This window comes from Salvelinus namaycush, chromosome 12, assembly GCF_016432855.1.
Source record: "Salvelinus namaycush isolate Seneca chromosome 12, SaNama_1.0, whole genome shotgun sequence".
NCBI classification, from domain to species: Eukaryota; Metazoa; Chordata; class Actinopteri; order Salmoniformes; family Salmonidae; genus Salvelinus; species Salvelinus namaycush.
Window position 1 is genome coordinate 26,790,078 of NC_052318.1, and position 20,248 is coordinate 26,810,325.

The following is a 20,248-nucleotide window of genomic DNA, read 5'->3' on the forward strand; positions in this document are numbered from 1 at the left end:
ATGTACTCACTACCCTCTGTAGCACTTTATGGTCGGTTGCCGACCAGTTGCAATACCAGCCGGTGATACCGGTCAGGATGCTCTCGATGGTGCAGCTGTAGAAGTTTTTGAAGATCTGGGGACCCATGCCAAATCTTTTCAGTCTGCTGAGAGTGAAAAAAGGTGTTGTCGTTCCCTGTTTGGACCATGATAGTTTGTTGGTGATGTGGACACCAAGGAACTTAACTCTCAACCCGCTACACTACAGCCCCGTCGATGTGAATGGGGGTGTATTCGGCCGTCCTTTTCCTGTAGTCCGCGATCATCTGCTTTGTCTTGCTCATGTTTAAGGAGAGGCTGTCCTTGCACCACATTGCCAGGTCTCTGACCACCTCCCTATAGGCTGTCTCATCGTTGTGTCGTCAGCAAACTTAATGATAGTGTTGGAGTCATGCTTGGCCACACAGTCGTGGGTCAACAGGGAGTACAGGGGGGGACTAAGCACGCACGCACCCCTGAGGGGCCCCTGTGTTGAGGATCAGCATGGCAGATGTGTTGTTACCTACCCTTACCACCTGGGGGGCGGCCCGTCAAGAAGTCCAGCATCCACTGGTGTTGAACACTGAGCTGTAGTCGATGAACAGCATTCTCACATAGGTTTTGTCCAGGTGGGAAAGGGCAGTGTGAAGTGCGATTTGAGATTGCGTCATCTCTGGATCTGTTGGGGCGGTATGCAATTTGGAGTGGGTCTAGGGTTTCCAGGTTAATGGTGTTGATGTGAGCCATGACCAGCCTTTCAAAGCACTTCATGGCTACCGACGTGAGTGCGGCAGGCGGTAGTCATTTATGCAAGTTGCATTCGCTTTCTTGGGCAGAGGGACTATGATGGTGTGCTTGAAACATGTAGGTTTTACAGACTCGGTCAGGGAGAGGTTCAAAATGTCAGTGAAGACACTTGCCAGTTGTTCCGCGCAAGCTCTGTGTACACGTCCTTAATCCACCTGGCCCCACGGCCTTGTTAATGTTGACCTGAGCGTGTAATCACACAGTCATCCAGAACAGCTGGTGCTCTCATGCATGCTTCAGTGTTGCTTGCCTCGAAGCGAGCATAAAAGGCATTTAGCCAGTCTGGTAGGCTCACGTCACTGGGCAGCTCGCGACTGGGTTTCCCTTTGTAGTCCGTAATAGTTTGCAAGCCCTGCCACATTCGACGAGCGTCAGAGCCAGTGTAGTAGGATTCAATCATAGTCCTGTATTGATGCTTTGCCTGTTTGATTGGGACTGCAGCGAGACCACTGCTCTCGCCATGCGGCGCTATGTGATGGAGGCCTGTCATTTGCAGATTGATCGTTCAATTACTTGCTCACTCGGGCCCAGTGGGATCAATTGAGTGAATGGCTCCAATGCATCAGACCCCCCACCTCTCTCTTCCTGTTGTCGTCCTTTTATTTTTACTCTTTCTCTCCCGTTCTCCACTGACACTCAATCACTTGTCATTGCTTTCTGTCAATTGAGCCAGAGCACCAGTTACCCTGGTTGTAGCTTTCTTCCTGAGAACAGCAGGATAATAAACTCAACAAAAAAAGAAACGGCCCTTTTCAGGACCCCGTCTTTCAAAGATAATTCGTAAAAATCCAAATCACTTCACAGATCTTCATTGTAAAGGGTTTAAACACTGTTTCCCATGCTTGTTCAATGAACCATAAACAATTAACTTATGGCTGCAGGGGCAGTATTGAGTAGCTTGGATGAAAGGTGCACAGAGGTGCCCAGAGTAAACGGCCTGCTCCTCAGTCATAGTTGCTAATATATGCATATTAGTATTGGATAGAAAACACTCTGAAGTTTCTAAAACTCTTTGAATTATGTCTGTGAGTATAACATAACTCATATGGCAGGCAAAAACCTGAGAAGAAATCCAACCAGCAAGTGAGAAATCTGAGGTTGGTTGATTTTCAACTCATCACCTATTGAAAACACTGTAGGATATGGATCTGGTTGCACTTCCTACGCCTTCCACTAGATGTCAACAGTCTGTAGAACGTTGAATGAAGCTTCTACTGTGATGTGGGGCCGGATGGGAGCTGTTTGAGTCAGTGGTCTGGCAGAGTGCCAGGTCCTGGTCACGCGCATTCCACATGATATCGACTTGCGTTCCATTACTTCTATAGGCACAAAGAAATTCTCCGGTTGGAACGTTATTGAATATTTATGATAACATCCTAAAGATTGATTCTATACTTAGTTTGACAAGTTTATTCGACCTGTAATATAACTTTTTGAAGTTTTCGTCCGACGTTCGCCTGGACCTGCACTAGCGTTTGGATATGTGTACTAAACGCGCTAACAAAAGTAGCTACTTGGACATAAATGATGGACATTACCGAACAAAACAAACATTTCTTGTGGGAGTCCTGGGAGTGCATTCCGATGAAGATCAGCAAAGGTAAGTGAAGATTTATAATGCTTTTTATGAGTTTTGTTTACTGCACAATTTGGCGGGTAACTGTATGGCTTACTTTTGTGGCTGAACGCTGTTCTCAGATTATTGAATATTGTGCTTTTGCCGTAAAGATTTTTGAAATCTGACACAGTGGTTGCATTAAGAACAAGTGTATCTTTAATTCTATGTAAAACATGTATCTTTCATCAAAGTTTATGATGAGTATTTATGTTATTTGACGTGGCTCTCTGCAATTTCTCTGGATATTTTGGAGGCATTTCTGAACATTGCGCCAATGTAAACTGAGGTTTTTGGATATATATATGAACTTAATCGAACAAAACATATATGTATTGTGTAAAATGAAGTCCTATGAGTGTCATCTGATGAAGATCATCAAAGGTTAGTGATTAATTTTATCTCTATTTCTGCTTTTTGTGACTCCTGTCTTTGGCTGGAAAAATAGCTGTGTTTTTCTGTGATTTTGCGGTGACCTAACATAATCGTTTGTGGTGCTTTGTCTGAAAAGCCTATTTGAAATCGGACACTTTCGTGGGATTAACAACAAGATTACCTTTAAAATGGTATAAGATACATGTATGTTTGAGGAATTTTAATTATGAGATTTCTGTTGTTTGAATTTGGCGCCCTGAACTTTCACTGGCTGTTGTCATATCATCCCGTTAACGGGATTGCAGCCATAAGAAGTTAATGAACATGCACCTGTGGAACGGTCATTAAGACACTAACAGTTTACAGACGGTAGGCAATTAAGGTCACAATTATGAAAACTTAGGACACTAAAAAGGCCTTTCTACTGACTCTGAAAAACACCAAAAGAAAGATGCCCAGGGTCCCTGCTCATCTGTGTGAACGTGCCTTAGGCATGCTGCAAGGAGGAATGCGGACTGCAAATGTGGCCAGGGCAATAAATTGCAATGTCTGTACTGTGAGACGCCTAAGACAGACCTACAGGAAGACAGCTGATCGTCCTCACAGTTGCAGACCACGTGTAACAACACCTGCACAGGATCGGTACATCTGAACATCACACCTGCGGGACAGGTACAGGATGGCAACAACAACTCCCCGAGTTACACCAGGTACGCACAATCCCTCCATCAGTGCTCAGACTGTCCGCAATAGGCTGAGAGAGGCTGGACTGAGAGCTTGTAGGCCTGTTGTAAGGCAGGTCCTCACCAGCAACAATGTCGCCTATGGGCACAAACCCGCTCTTCGCTGACGAGTCACGGTTTTCTCTCACCAGGGGTGATGGTCGGATTCGCGTTTATCGTTGAAGGAATGAGCGTTACACTGAGGCCTGTACTCTGGAGCGGGATCGATTTGGAGGTGGAGGGTCCGTCATGGTCTGGGGCGGTGTGTCACAGCATCATCGGACTGAGCTTGTTGTCATTGCAGGCAATCTCAACGCTGTGCGTTACAGGGAAGACATCCTCCTCCCTCATGTGGTACCCTTCCTGCAGACTCATCCTGACATGACCCTCCAGCATGACAATGCCACCAGCCATACTGCTCGTTCTGTGCGTGATTTCCTGCAAGACAGGAATGTCAGTGTTCGGCCATGGCCAGCGAAGAGCCCGGATATCAATCCCATTGAGCACGTCTGAGTACTGTTGGATCGGAGGGTGAGGGCTATGGCCATTCCCCCCCAGAAATGTCTGGGAACTTGCCGGTGCCTTGGTGGAAGAGTGGGGTAACATCTCACAGCAAGAACTGGCAAGTCTGGTGCAGTCCATGAGGAGGAGATGCACTGCAGTACTTAATGCAGCTGGTGGCCACACCAGATACTGACTGTTACTTTTGATTTTGACCCCACCTTTGTTCAGGGACACATTATTCCATTTCTGTTAGTCACATGTCTGTGGAACTTGTTCAGTTTGTCTCAGTTGTTGAATCTTGTTATGTTCATACAAATATTTACACGTTAAGTTTGCTGAAAGTAAACGCAGTTGACAGTGAGAGGACGTTTCTTTTTTTGCTGAGTTTATATCAACAGGTTTTCCATCCACTATTGTATTTTGATTAAACTATTTTTTTTTTAACCCAAAATATTATTTCCTAAATATTCACTTGCTGAAGGTAGAAGAAAGTATGGAGCCTAGCTAGATACAATCTTCAGTGTGAGATGTAATTCAGGACATTATCTAGCAGTAATAGCAGGGTTGTTGTGGCTGAGACGGTGCAGAACATTCCCTTCTGCGTTGTGTTATTAGTATATTACATTTAAACTCCCTATCTAATCAACAGCAGTGTACACAGTCTAGCACTGGACAAGTATTTTCCATGGAGGGCCACATTAGAATATATTTTTGCCATCGTGGTCCAGAATCATAATAGAGGTTTATACGTCATTTGTATGACTGTGTTGACAGATTTATCTACTGTAAATCACGTCCAGATATGCTACTATTTTAACTTGCACAGAAATAAACCACATCCATGTTCTCCTTTTGGTAGGTATTTTCAATATTAAACATGCAATGAACTACATGGAGGGAAAGTACACTGTGCGTTCAGCACCACGGACAGAACTCTTGTTAACTTTTTATGGCTGCAGGGGCAGTATTGAGTAGCTCTGATTAAAGGTGCCCATTTCAAACGGCCTCGTACTCAATTCTTGCTCGTACAATATGCATATTATTATTACTATTGGATAGAAAACACTCTCTAGTTTCTAAAACGGTTTGAATCATGTCTGTGACTATAACAGAACTTATTTGACAGGCAATACCTCGAGGACAAACCGTTCAGATTATTTTCTTTTTTGAGGTCACTCTTTTCAATGAGATTTCATTGGGAATCCAGATTTCTAAGGGACCTTCCTGCAGTTCCTATCGCTTCTACTGGATGTCAACAGTCTTTAGAAATTGGTTGAGGTTTTTCCTTTGAGAAATTAAGAAGTAGCCATGTTCAGAATGAGGCTCGAGTGAAGTGTACTGTTTGTTAGAGGCGCGTGACCAGAAAGCATGCTACACATTGTTTTCCTCCGGTATTGAACACAGATCATCCCATCTTCAATTGTATCAATTATTTACGTTAGAAAATACCTAAAGTTGTATTACGAAAGTAGTTTGAAATGTTTGGACAAAGCTTACAGGTAACTTTTGTAGTCATGTTGAGCGAGTTGGAACCGGTGTTTTTCTGGATATATACCCATTTCCTGCTGTTCTGCTAATGGGACCGTTTGTGATGTTTATGGGACATATTGGAGTGCCAACAGAAGAAGCTCGTCAAAGGTAAGGCGTGAATTATATCTTTATTTCTGCGTTTTGTGTCGCGCCGGGAGGGTTGAAATATGATGATCTGTGATTGTTTGCTGGGGTGCTATCCTCAGATAATAGCATTGTTTGCTTTCGCCGTAAAGCCTTTTTGAAATTTGACACGTCGGCTGGATTCACAACAAGTGTAGCTTTAATTTGGTATATTGAATGTGTGATTTCATGAAAGTTTAATTTTTATAGTAATTTATTTGAATTTGGCGCTCTGCATTTTCACTGGATGTTGGCCAGGTGGGACGCTACCGTCCCACATATCCCAGAGAGGTTTTAATTAAGGGCTTATAAGTAAGCATTTCACTGTAAGGACTACACCTGTTGTATTCCGCTTATGTGACAAAGACAATTTGATTTGATTTGAAGGAAGGCTTTTTAGCAGCACCTGGAGATGGCATTACTGTTCCTTTTGTCTGAGACTCATTTGTCATAACTTCTCTCCTTTTGTATTTTTGACGAGTTCTTCACGAGCATGGGCTGCTGTGTTTATGCATGCGCTCATGCAGGCCATCTATAGTCAATGATGTGAGAATGTTTTCATTAAGCTGTAATTTTTTTTGTCTTAATTTGAGTTTATTTTGGGGCGAGCTAGTGCTGCTCCCTGCGGCGCCCTGGCTCATTAGCATCTAATGGTATAAATAATATAAATGATAATGTGCAATTTAGCAGACGCTTACACATGCGTGCATACATTTTACATATGGGTGATCCCGGGAATCGAACCCACTATCCTGGCGCCATGTTCTACCAACTGAGCTACAGAGGACCACCATCTCAAAATAACTGTTGAGAAGTTGGATGGCTTAATGGAGTCATTGTTGTCATCCTTAAAAAAAAAATAGCCCTACCCTGGAGAGCAGAAGGCCCATTTCCTGCTGTTCTGCTAATGGGAGCAGCTCTGGGGAGAGGGAGACTCCAATCAGGTCACCAGCCGAATGGTTAAAGCAGCCCGCTGGTGACCTGAAGGATGTTGGCTTCACTGTTCACTCTTTAATGGGGAGCAGCTGTCCTACCCCTACAGCAGAGTACTTTGCCTCAATTGCCCCAGTTTAAAAAAAAAAAAAAAAAAAAAAAAAAAACTCTTCGTAATGAGTTTGTGGATGGAAACTCTTCTTTTTTATTGTGCTAAGGAGGATAAGTCGCCCTGGATGAAGGGAGGCAGATCTCTGCTAAACAAATTAATGATATAATGCACTAGAACACATATCTTCCCACTCCTCTGCTCAGAGTTTGGGCTCATGAATATTTCATTGACACATTTTTTCTCTTAGCTGGAAATAATATTTAGAAAATGAACAAACCACAGGGATTTGAGTATCTCAACTGGTTTGAACTTGGAGCGGAGCGCCACAACTTTGTTCCTTTGTGGCTTCAGAGGTTCAGAATTGTGGAATTCGCCATACGTCCTCAGACTTGTTAGTCGTTTGTGAGACTGTGTGAGAGTTTGGGAATGTGTGAATAAGAGAACAGTTGTGGCTGACTGAAAGGTAACGGGACCAGGACGTCTTCAGGTTCTTTGAGCTAACTAGCTCTGTGAGGTATTTTTACCCTTCAACACACACTGTTCCTATGCAAACGTTTGTCACTCCATTCCTGTTAGAAACGCTACTTATCACTTATCAGGCTGGTTTCTATGATTTATTGTACGCCTGTGTGTAGTCAATGCTCATCTGTAAAATCTCTTATCATATCCCCACTGCCTGTTTACTCCCTGTGTATTTCCCTCAGTACATGGGGTAATCCAAATCCCAGAATAGGGAGCCTTTCATACTCTCCCAAGCCCATCATCCTTACAGACATAACTTTTAATGGTGGCCACACAAAAAAATCCTTAGCAAATCATAGCAGCATGCCCAGGGAGAGGGGAGTGTGATGAAGTTCAGAAGGACACTTGATTATTTTGCTAGAGGAATAAATTCCGGGCCCCGCTGCAGTCTTTGGTGTGCTGCCAAGCATCTGGGAATGAATCCACCACCTCAGACAGATCCTCCCTGGGCCATATTGCCTCCACTGTAATTGGAAGCTAATTGAATTAAAAAAGTGCATTAGGAGAACATGGCTGTGGGACCATAGGTTGTCTCTGCTACTGATCATTTGTCCCCAAATGTCCCTGTCTCTCCCATTCCCAGATGTCTCCAGACCACAGCAGTTAAAATCAAAACACTCAGTTACTTCACACTGTAACTCACTGGATGGAACTAATACATTTGTTTTTGTTAGTTTATGCTTCATGGTCATGAAGTTGGTAACTTCTAAGTTACTGGGTAAGAGTGTTTACTGATTTTGGCACTTGACCTTCTTGCTATTTGTTACATAAGGAAAACAGTCATCCCCACACATTGCACGTTGCTTCTGTGTACACTGTGTGTTGTAAAGTTGTTTTGAAAAGGGTATGTTGGTTTAAATTCACAACATGAGTGCATTTGGCATATCAAGGTTGTGTGACTCTGTTGTAGCTAAAGCTGCACATGACTCAAGGGGTCCTTTTATAGACTTGACATTACCAACCTTTTGATATGCTGAAAGACACCACTAAAACCATATAGGCTTCATTAGCAATATTAATCATTGTGAATGTTTTGCCGTTTTGAGTCCCACATAATTGCTGCTGCTTGCGTGACTTGCTTCTCTCATGTTGTTGCGTTCATTCAATTAGCTGTTTGGGGAAATGTGACATGTTCCCCCAAGCAGAAATGTATATTTGAGGCGCTTGGTAGTAAACGCCTCATCTGTACCGTAAAATTATTCACGTCGATGAAGTCACAGCCCCAATCATATTCCCTGTCCCACATTTAATAAAGTCTAATGTTTTTCCGAGCAGGGTGCCGCTCATTCAACAGATGAATTTCCTTCCCAATTTGAGTAAACCGGATGAGTCTTCGGGATAATTTATGTACTTATTAACCATTCATAATTTGACCCCGTAACCTTTTCCCTTAGTCACTCCTCAATGCAAATGTTTGTTGTCTAATCACATGATGTCTGGGGGAGCATGAATTTAAGTTTGTCAGTGTGCTTCAGTCAGAATTAGCCAAAATCAATCTCATAATGGTTGATTCATAACCTGTGATTTATTGACAGTGCATATGGGGGGACCTGCCCTCATCTTCCCTCATAGTCCTTGTTCCAATGTCAAACTAGAGCTCAATCTAGAATATTCTAACAGCCTAGTACATTGCTAAACCAAATGCAAATGTAAGTGAGTATTGACTTCAAACGTTGTTGCTGTGCCCACCATATGGCGTTTTTCTTTCTCCCGGACCTTTATCTGTTGTTGTTGCAGTGTTGTTCTACCACCGCCCAGGTGTTTCACTGGCTGATCGTGGGGGTTGTGTAACAGATGGGAACTTGAGGACTTTGGTGATTCTGATATTTGATACTGCGATCCATGGAGATGGTTTTTAATTTGGTCAGTGCAGGTTCCCTAAAGAGCTGACAGCAGACAGTCTCACTACCCACAACACATCCTGCCAAAAGGAGAGTGGGGGAGGTGGGATAAAGATGGAAAGCTGGAGAAAGTGAGAGTGAAAGATTGAGAAATGGAGTGAGAAGTAAAGAGAGAGGTGGAGAAATGAGAGAGCGACAGATTGAGAAACCTGGCCCAGCTGTCACTTTGGATCAAGTCTACCCTTCCAGAGCATTGGGCAGGCAAAAAGACGAGCCCCGGACCAGTGAGAAATCAGACCGAGAGGTTTAAGCACACTTTGTGAGCCACTTTTAGTAGCCCAGCAACCGTTTTAGAAAAAGTTTTGAAAGGGTCATTGCTTTCCCCCCGATCTTTGGAATCCAATTTGTGGCTGCCAAGAAGGGGAGGCCAGTGACAGACTCCCATTTGTAATGCGTGGCCCTTGTTGCCTAGTGTCTGGGGGGAGCAGCCCAGGTGATATTTTTTTTTTTATATACCCAGTAATTTTGTGGAAGAGCCTCCTTTTTGATCCACAGGGTCCCAATATGAAATTATTCTGTTTGGCTTGTCCATTTATCAGGCAGCGTTGGAAATGGTCCCCCCGGCATTGCCTTCCCATCCTCTGCAATTCATTACATTGTATTACTTTTATAGTAGATATGATTCTGGGGCCCTTCTTCCAATTCCAGCCCTGACGGCCGACACAAATGCCTAATGTGATGCATTATCATTTTTCTCTACTGCCGCCGCTACCACCGTGTTTGAATGAATCTTGCTTTAGTGCTGACAGTTAAAATGCTGTTCACCTGATTGCGGAGAGTTTGGTGGTGGGCGGTGGATGTCTCTCTCATTCCCTCCTTTGTTAAGCTCAGCCATTGTGTCCTCCCATAAAAGGTTGTCTGTTAAAGGGGCCTCGTGCTTTGTGCTTATATTGTACAAGGCCCAGGGTAAGGCCATTTTAATGAAAGGAGGAGTGTTCTGTGTGCACAGTGAGTGGTTACAGTTCTATTCACACTCAACTGGACCCGGGAAAACCCTTTATATCAGCAGCCGCTGTGAACTTAAAAATCTATAAACTACCATTATATGGACACTTTACCAAATAAAATGACTCAAGGTCCCTCCCAGTTAAGATTGTTTGTAGCAAAACAACTTCTAAATGCAATGAACCTGCCATACATCCAGTTTTCCAATAACTAATAAAGGGTATAGATAAAAATGTGGTATGTACTCATGTAAAACACACAACTCCAGCTTTCACCCTATAAGTTTCACTGTGGTGTCAGAAGGAATAACTCAGTAATGTGTCTGGGCACTGCTGAGAGAAGGATGGTGAAAGAGAGGGGAAATGAGGGAGAGGGAACACTGGAGAGTGGGAGAATCCGACTGATTTAATTACTGGCCTGCTGGAGTATAATGAAGACAGGATATGGGGCTCTCCTCTGTGGCTGGAAGAGGGGGGTGGGGGGGCAGGAGATTTTATGGAAATTTGCCTGCAATCGCCTTAATCCATTATTTGAGAGCCTTAATGTGAATTTGATGTCATCCGTGTTGAGGTAATTCGGTTGCACATATAGATGTTGATTATGTCTCCACTCGGCACAGACAGAAGAGGACTGGCCACTCCTCAGAGCCTGGTTCCTCTCTAGGTTTATTCCTAGGTTCTTTCCTTTTCTTGTTAGTTTTTACTAGCCACCGTACTTCTACATCTGCATTGCTTGCTCTTTGGGGTTTTAGGCTCGGTTTCTGTATAAGCACTTTGACATCTGCTTTGTAAAAGGGCTTTATAAATACATTTGATTTGATTAATGTATTTCTGTTACACACTGACCTTGAACAACAAGTCCATATAAGTCATGTTATATTATCCAGTCAGAATGGCCAGTTTGTTATTGTAATAGAGAATGTTTTCTCTCAACTGAATGTAGATCTAGATTTAACTTGCCTGATATTTTTACATTTTTTATTGAAATGCATATGGGATGGGAATTGGGAAACTTGGTTTTTTCCCATAGCATTTTCTTCAGGAAGATTTGCTGTTTGACATGTCAGAGGAAGTGAATAAAGGCTGTGTCCCTGAATAATGTTTTTTTTTTTATTGACTTGTCACAACTAACTTGACGTCAGGCCTGAAGATTTATAAACTCCTATTAGAGTGGATTGATTTATTTTTGAGGCGTTGTAGCTACTGCTCTGAAGATAGATTTGAGATTGGGAGAAAAGTATTGAAAAAACACAGCTACCAATAACTTGTTTTTCTTCCTTCTATGCGAGAGTTCTTCTTGAGGCTATTTTCTCCTCTATGCATTACATCTATAAAGGAATGGTTAAATACCTTTTATCACAATTAAATATGTTCTCTTGTGCTTAAAACATTGCTAATATGTCAGCAATTGCCTTACTAAAGATACTCACTGAAGGGTGAATGCAACAAAAGAAGCTATGTGAGTTCTGTGCTGTAAAGGTCTTAAGCATTGACTGTAAAAGAATAAGGTCTCGAGGGATAAGTGTGTGCACATGTTTGTTGTAGTAGCCATCCATGTCGGTTATGCCTGTGTAGTTCCTCATAAACTACTCTCCATGCCCTGGCTATGAATTGTGCTCATGAAAAAGAATGCCCTCGGAAACATGACCGAGGCAGACACAATGCAGACACAGATAGCTAGGTTAATTACAGCCACAGCCAATCAGTGGTTGAAAGCTTGTAAAGCTAACGTCATGGCACATGCAAACTTATTCACTTGCAAAATACACTTATTGAAAAATATCTTAAGCAGGCTCCTTCTAGCTAACTACCAATTTTGTGTCTGGTGGGGACGTTTACGCCAGGGGTTTCCATCATCATGATGTGGTCGGTGACAGTTTGCTTCTTATCTTGAATATCTTGAAAACTTGACTGCTGACATTGAAAACATTTTAGGACTGTATAAACAGTGAAGTTTCCCATTTTAAATGGTTATGTTACTTTCATGACGGTCTTATCCATAACTGACAGTTATATGGTAATTATACAATGGGTGGGTCTAATCCTGAATGCTAATTGGTTAAAACTGCATTCCAGACGGTGTCTATTCCACAAGTTACCACCGCTTAAATCTATGAAGTTAAAATGCTTATTTACTCTCTTCAGTCTAACTGCGTAATCCACTGTCTCATCAGCCCAGCCAGGCAAATTATACATTTGATCTCCACTATAAAAAGCATCTACACATTATCTCACATTTCTTTTAGGCTGTCTGTCTCTGACATTTGTTTCAATATTCAAATTTCGATCTCCAGATGTTCCATAGTAATGAACGTGTCAGGATGAGGCAGGGAGAAATCATGAATCAGCATAATTTTTGGGGATATTTATTCAAAGACCTATCAATAGAAAACAGGTCAAATGAAACAAAGTGCAGCTAGCTTGTCTTTCCAGCTTCAGTTTGAAGTGACTGTGTTAGCTGTGTTGTTGGCTAGCTCCTCTGAACAAAAGTGTCCTGACGAGTGAGTATATTTTCTATGCCAGGTGAAATCGCGCCTCATTAGCTCATTGTTATGGAGGTATCCAAATAAATGTCACTAGAAAACAGTTTATGCAAATGCAGCTGCTTCGCAGTTATTCTGGCTGCACTTTTTGAAGTGACTTAAGTTAGCCGTAGTTGGCTAGCTAGCAAGCAAGGAATAAGGGCTGGCAACGGAACATTTAAAACAAACGACTGGGTCGCGTCCATAGATACAGAACAAAAAGACTGAACTAGAGGTCGACCGATTATTGGAGGACCAAAAAAAGCCGATATCGATTAATTGGCCAATTTTTATTTATATATATACCGTAATTTCCGGACTATAAGCCGCTACTTTTTTCCCACGCTATGAACCTCGCGCTTTATACAATGACGCGGCTAATTGATGTTTTTTTTTTATTTATTTTTTTTCCACAAGATTCATGCCGCCAAAAACTGAGCACCGTCACATAATGTGACGTAAATCGAGCGCGCTCAAACTTGCCATCATTCTGATTACGGTAGTCATTTTGTCACCCTCATCATGGCAAAGACACGGAGAAATGCATATGATGCAGCTTTCAAGTTGAAGGCGATCGATCTGGCTGTTGGAAAAGGAAATGGAGCTGCTGCACGGGAGCCTTAATGAGTCGATGATAAGACGTTGGAACTGTGCAGATCCGACTGAAAGCCAAAACAATCGCCACCGCAATGAAGTTTGACTTTCTTGGTAGGCTACTGTTTACTGCTATTTATTTTTTATTTTTGTTACAAGCCGTGTTTTGTTTAAAAGCCTATTTATTTTTGTTACAAGCCGTGTTTCGTTTAAAGGCTGTGTAAAGTTCATTTGTTTCAATGTACCGGTAGGCACTTGCGGCTTATAGACATGTGCGGTTTATTTATGTACAAAATACATATTTGTAAAAAATTCAGTGGGTACGGCTTATATTCAGGTGCGCTTAATAGTCCAGCAATTACGGTATGTATTTGTAATAATGACAATTACAACAATACTGAATGAACAATGAACACTTTTATTTTAACTTAATATAAAACATCAAAATCAATTTAGTCTCAAATAAATAATGAAACATGTTCAATTTGGTTTAAATAATGCAAAAACAAAGTGTTGGAGAAGAAAGTAAAAGTGCAATATGTGCCATGTAAAAAAAGCTAACGTTTAAGTTCCTTGCTCAGAACATGAGAACATATGAAAACCGGTGGTTCCTTTTAACATGAGTCTTCAATATTCCCAGGTAAGAAGTTTTAGGTGGTAGTTATTATAGGACTATTTCTCTCTATACCATTTGTATTTCATATACCTTTGACTATTGGATGTTCTAATAGGTACTTTAGTATAGCCAGTCTAATCTTGGGAGTTGATAGGGTTGAAGTCATAAGTAGCGCTGTAAAGTGCTGTTTGAATAAATGCTTACGAGCCTGCTGCTGCGTGCCACCTCTCAGTCAGACTGCTCTATCAAATCATAGACTTAATTATAATATAATAACACACACAAATACGAGCCTTAGGTCATTAATATGGTCAAATACGGAAACTATCATTTCGAAAACAAAACGTTTATTCTTTCAGTGAAATACAGAACCGTTCCGTATTTTATCTAACGGGTGGCATCCATAAGTTTAAATATTGCTGTTACATTGCACAACCTTCAATGTTATGTCATAATTAAGTACATTTCTGGCAAATTAGTTTGCAGCGAGCCAGGCGGCCCAAACTGTTGCATATACCCTGACTCTGCGTGCAATGAACGCAAGAGAAGTGACCCAATTTTCCTAGTTTAATATTGCCTGCTAACATGAATTTCTTTTAACTAAATATGCAGGTTTAAAAATATATACTTCTGTGTATTAATTTTAAGAAAGGCATTGATGTTTATGGTTAGGTACATTCGTGCAACGATTGTGCATTTTTCCGCAAATGCACTTTTGTGAAATCATCCCCCGTTTGGCGAAGTTGGCTGTCTTTGTTAGGAGGAAATGGTCTTCACATAGTTTGCAACGAGCCAGGTGGTCCAAACTGCTGCCTATACCCTGACTCTGTTGCACAGAACGCAATAGAAGTGACACAATTTCCCTAGTTAAAAGATATTCATGTTAGCAGGCAATATTAACTAAATATGCAGGTTTAAAAATATATACTTGTGTATTGATTTTAAGAAAGGCGTTTATGGTTAGGTACACATAGGTGCAACGACAGTGCTTTTTTCGCGAATGCGCTTGTTAAATTACCCGTTTGGCGAAGTAGGCTGTGATTCAATGATAAATTAACAGGCACCGCATCGATTTTTATGCAACGCAGGACAAGCTAGATAAACTGGTGATATCATCAACCATGTGTAGTTAACTAGTGATTATGTTAAGATTGATTGTTTTTTATAAGATACGTTTAATGCTAGCTAGCACCTTACCTTGGCTCCTTGCTGCACTCGCATAACAGGTAGTCAGCCTGCCACGCAGTCTCCTCATGGAGTGCAATGTAATCGGCCATGATCGGTGTCCAAAAATGCAGATTACCGATTGTTATGAAAACTTGAAATCGGCCCTAATTAATCGGTTCGACCTCTAGACTGAACGACTGGGTCGAGTCTCTGGCAACCGAACCAATCGAACAACCAGCCAGGTTGGGTAGCAACCCTAGATTTATTTTGGGACTAAACTTGAGTTGGCAAACACCCAGCGATAATTATTTTATGTAGAGGTGCTTACTAACGGCAAATAAACTATATAAGCTATAAAAATATGGAGTCACATTATATATAAACTCCCGGTAATTTATTGGGTAAATCACCAACGTTTCGGCATCACTGTGCCTTCTTCAGGGTGAAACGTTGGTGATTTACCCAATAAATTACTGGGAGTTTATATATAGAGTGTGCAACTCAATTTTTTATACCTTATGGTAACACGTTGTATAAAAGTTATAATGCCCTCGAAGCCGGTGTTTGGAGGATATATTGGAACTCAACTTCATCTTGGGCCTAACAACACCCGTGCCAATATATCCTCAACACCGGCTTCTTGGGGATTATCACTTAATTGTGCCAGACCTAGTGTGTGATCCTCTGAATTTGTGTGTGTTTGAGTGCGTGTGTGTTCATGTCTGTTCTTTTGTATTGATGGGTCTCCTTCAGTGCTCCTGGAGGCCTTACTAGAGGGATGCAGTGTGTGCATATGTGTGTCTGCATGCATGTTCGTCTGACTGTGTTGTAACCCCCCTCTCTCCTGTCTCTCTCCCTGTAGAGCACCTAAAGGGGTCTCTGGAGGAGTACATGGTGCGGCTGCCCAAGGTGAGGATCCTGCGTACCAAGAAGAGGGAGGGTCTCATCAGGACCCGTCTGCTGGGGGCGGCGGCTGCCAATGGAGAGGTCATCACCTTCCTGGACTCCCACTGTGAAGCCAACATCAACTGGCTGCCCCCACTGCTGGGTGAGTCATCCTGTTAGCAAAGCATTGCGCAGTGTGCTCTATGTAGTTTCTTTCTGGTCATTCTGTGGTAGATGAATATACTAGAATATGAATTACTCATCTGTACAATGTGCCTATTACCTTGTCCAAAGGGGGCAACATTGTAACACTGATGTTTGACTTAGGCCGTATACCGCTTTCTGTCTGGTTCTCTTTCTCCCCACTCATGCTCTATCTCTTAGACCGTATCGCCGACAACAGGAAGTCCATCGTGTGTCCGATGATCGACGTGATCGACCACGACAACTTTGGCTACGAGACGCAGGCGGGTGATGCCATGCGAGGGGCGTTTGACTGGGAGATGTACTACAAACGCATCCCCATCCCCTCGGAGCTGACAAAAGATGACTCTAGCGAACCCTTCGAGTGAGTCACGTGACCAGACAACACATCAGGACCCAACAAATCAGCACATTTAGAATGATCCCATTTCTAGTCACCAGATGCCACACAGTTTGAGTCGCTCATTTTCTGTGTGATTGACAGTGCAGTAGCATGAAATTAGAAGTGGGTTAGATGGACTGACAGAGAACATATTAGGGGGCAAACGTCCATGCTGGCCCCTGGGTGTGAAAGCCTCTAAATCCCTCCATGCCTCCTGGCCGGATGGGCAATATGCTCCCCTCCCCTTTCATTGCAAGATGACACAAGGATTCTCTCGGCTCCACACTTTTGTGAGCGCTCCCTCAGAGGTCAATAGAATGAAATTGGGAATATCGGCTTTGCAATTTGAAGCAAAACTAAATTGTGACTGAATATTCATGGTCGATTTAAATGGAATTCTAATTCTTGCAGAGCGACACAGGATAGTGTGATGAAAATTTGAGGGGAGGGCAGGAAGGAGGGAGGGGTGGAATAGAAACGACGTGGTGCCAGTGAGGGAGCAACCTCAGCTGAGCAGTCCTCTTCTGAAAAATGCTTTACATAAGACATCCCTTTGTCTCCACGGCTACCTTCCTTCCTTATCTGTGCGGCGCAGCCTCTGGGTTCATGCTGTTGAATGCCAAAGACTTCTGCCATTTGAATGCCCCCAAACAGATGTAATTCAGCATACCAGACATTAGAGCTGGGAATTTCCAGGGACCTCACGATACGATATCACGATACTTAAGTTCCGATGCGATATGTATTGCGACTATCACGATTCTATATGTATTGCAATTCGATAATGCGATTACATAGCAATTTGATGTTCCAAACATATTGCTCACTATATGTCTGCTGCAGAGAGACAAGGGAGAGCATGAGAAAATTTGTTTTGATCAGTCATAGAAATTAAAGTCTAAAACATGTTGGCTCGCTATTTAAAAAGATGGAGAACAAGCTATAGGATGAACATTACCAGAGTTTTGGCGCCGATACAGCCGACTAGCTCTAGCTAACGCTACCTAGCAGAATTATTTATTTTTTCCCCCCAATCGTTACTTGGAGTCAAAGTTTCAATATAATATCTTGCAAAATAGTATTGCGATATGTAACTATCGATTCCCCCCCCCCCCCCCCCCCATCACTTCCAGACTCAAACCACTTACCCTTGGGGGAAAAAACAGAAGAAAAAAAACAGAACTTGGCTTTTGCCGTCCTAGATACTTTTCATGAAGATTGGGAAGCACCGGAGTGCTCTGAGCTCCCAGCCTTCCACTGTCTGCCCTGTTTCCTTAATTGATCATTCTAACGGAGAAGTTTAGGACCCAGACATCTTCCTGCCCGGCTTTCTTACGAGTCACTCGAACATCTAACTTCTTTCTCCCCTCCAATATCCATCCAGAGAGGGTTCATCTCTGCCTCCAATTTAGAGTTGAAGGGGGCCGCTAGTTGCCATGACAGCCTGTAGTGTCTATGTGGAGACTGTAGCCTACCTGTTTAATAGTCTCATTGTCTCCCTCTGACAGACCTTCCAGTCAGGGACACGTCTCCAGTAATAAGGATGCCATTCAGGGTCCCCCCCAAATTCTGAACAAATCCTGCCTGCCTGGTTCGTCAATTAACACACTACGTTCATAATTACCCCTCTGCAACTGATTTATTAGAACCCCATCAGATAAGTTTGAATGTCATGAGAGTGACAGCACATCAAATCACGGAGGGGCAAATGATTACTACCATTTTGGCCCCAGTTGAATACACACATAACGAAGACTTACCAAACTATGCATCTCTGACACACGCCTGACCTCTGACACACACACACAAGTTTTGACATGAGTATGTTTTTCCTTGGGATTCTCAACAGATTTCAAATCAAATTTTATTTGTCCCATGCGCCGAATACAACAGGTGTAGACCTCACAGTAAAATGCTTACTTACAAGCCCTTAATAACCAACAATGCAGTTTTAAGAAAATACCCCCCCAAAAAAGTAAGAGATAAAAAATAACAAATAATTAAAGAGCAGCAGTAAATAACAATAGCGGGACTATATACAGGTGGTACCGGTACAGAGTCAATGTGCGGGGGCACCGGTGTTGAGGTAATATGTACATGTAGGTAGTTATTAAAGTGACTATGCATAGATAATAACAGAGTAGCAGCAGTGTGGGGGGGGGGGGGGGGGTGCAAATAGCCTGGGTAGCCATTTGATTAGCAGTTCAGGAGTCTTATGGCTTGGGGGTAGAAGCTGTTTAGAAGCCTCTTGGACCTAGACTTGGCGCTCCGGTACCACTTGCCGTCCGGTAGCAGAGAGAACAGTCTATGACTAGGGTGGCTGGAGTCTTTGGACCCATGGACCCTTGCCAAATCTTTTCAGTCTCCTGAGGGGGAATATGTTTTGTTGTGTCCTCTTCACAACTGTCTTGGTGTGGTGTGCTTGGACCATGTTACTTTGTTGGTGATGTGGACGCCAAGGAAACTCTCAACCTGCTCCACTACAGCCCCGTCGATGAGAATGGGGGCGTGCTTGGTCCTCCTTTTCCTTTAGTCCACAATCATCTCCTTTGTCTTAATCACGTTGAGGGAGAGGTTGTTATCCTGGCACCACACGGTCAGGTCTCTGACCTCCTCCCTATAGGTTGTCTCATTGTTGTCAGTGATCAGGCCTACCACTGTTGTGTCATCAGCAAACTTAATGATGGTGTTGGAGATGAGTGAGTGAACAGAGGTTACAGGAGGGGACTGAGCATTCACCCCTGAGGGGCCCCCGTGTTGAGGATCAGCATGGCGGATGTGTTGTTAACTACCCTTACCACCTGGGGGCAGCCCGTCAGGAAGTCCAGGATCTGGTTGCAGAGGGAGGTGTTTTAGTCCCAGGGTGCTTAGCTTAGTGATGAGCTTTGAAGGTACTATGGTGTTGAACGCTGAGCTGTAGTCAATGAATAGCATTCTTACATAGGTGTTCCTTTTGTCCAGGTGTGGAGTGCAATTTGAGATTGCATCATCTGTGGATCTGTTGGTGCGGTATGCAAATTGGAGTGGATCTAGGGTTTCTGGGATAATGGTGTTGTGAGCCATGACCAGCCTTTCAAAGCATTTCATGGCTACATGGCCGTGGCGTTGATGGTTTAATTGTTTCTGTGTTCAGAGAACCCCCGTGTAAGCCTGCAGTTAACTCCCAAATTGATGAGTCTGGTTGAGTAATAAAGCCTTCAACTCGCACAAACAGTCTATAAAGACGGTTATAAACCGCAGGCCTGCCATAGCAGTCACCTTTCCACACTGACTTACATGTTTTTGATTTATCCTTCATGAGAATGAATATCTTCCTGTCCTTTTGGCTGGTCTGAAGCCAGTGATTGATTGAGGGACAATGTCATCATGTTGGGGTATGAGTGTGACATGTATTGGTGTTGTCTTACACATCCCCCCCCCCCCCCCCCCCCCCCTTTTGTCCATCAGGTCTCCTGTGATGGCTGGCGGACTCTTTGCCGTGGACAGGAAGTGGTTCTGGGAGTTGGGAGGATATGACACGGGACTGGAGATCTGGGGAGGAGAGCAGTACGAAATCTCTTTCAAGGTAAAACGCCACAATGACAATGGACACTAAGATGGCAAAGTTGTTTTTGGGAAGATGCCCTTATTGACTTACAGCAGTGTTCTTTGATCTTTAGTCCTGGAGATACACAGGGGGTTCAGGCTTTTGTTCCAGCCCAGTACTACTGTAACACTTCATAATAAAGGGCCTGATAATAATTTGCCCGATAGGTGCAGTGAAATGTGTTGT

General features: G+C 43.0%; 1 protein-coding gene across 1 annotated transcript in view; it reads left to right on the forward strand.

The window, feature by feature from the left end:
- LOC120057045 (polypeptide N-acetylgalactosaminyltransferase 10-like) overlaps positions 1 to 20,248 on the forward strand; it is an 88,796-nt gene that overhangs the window by 52,344 nt on the left and 16,204 nt on the right. Inside the window, exons 6-8 of the mRNA XM_039005424.1 lie at positions 15,868 to 16,053; positions 16,275 to 16,458; positions 19,924 to 20,041. Of these exons, the coding sequence (XP_038861352.1) occupies positions 15,868 to 16,053; positions 16,275 to 16,458; positions 19,924 to 20,041 (488 nt within the window). The remainder of the gene's footprint in view (positions 1 to 15,867; positions 16,054 to 16,274; positions 16,459 to 19,923; positions 20,042 to 20,248) is intronic.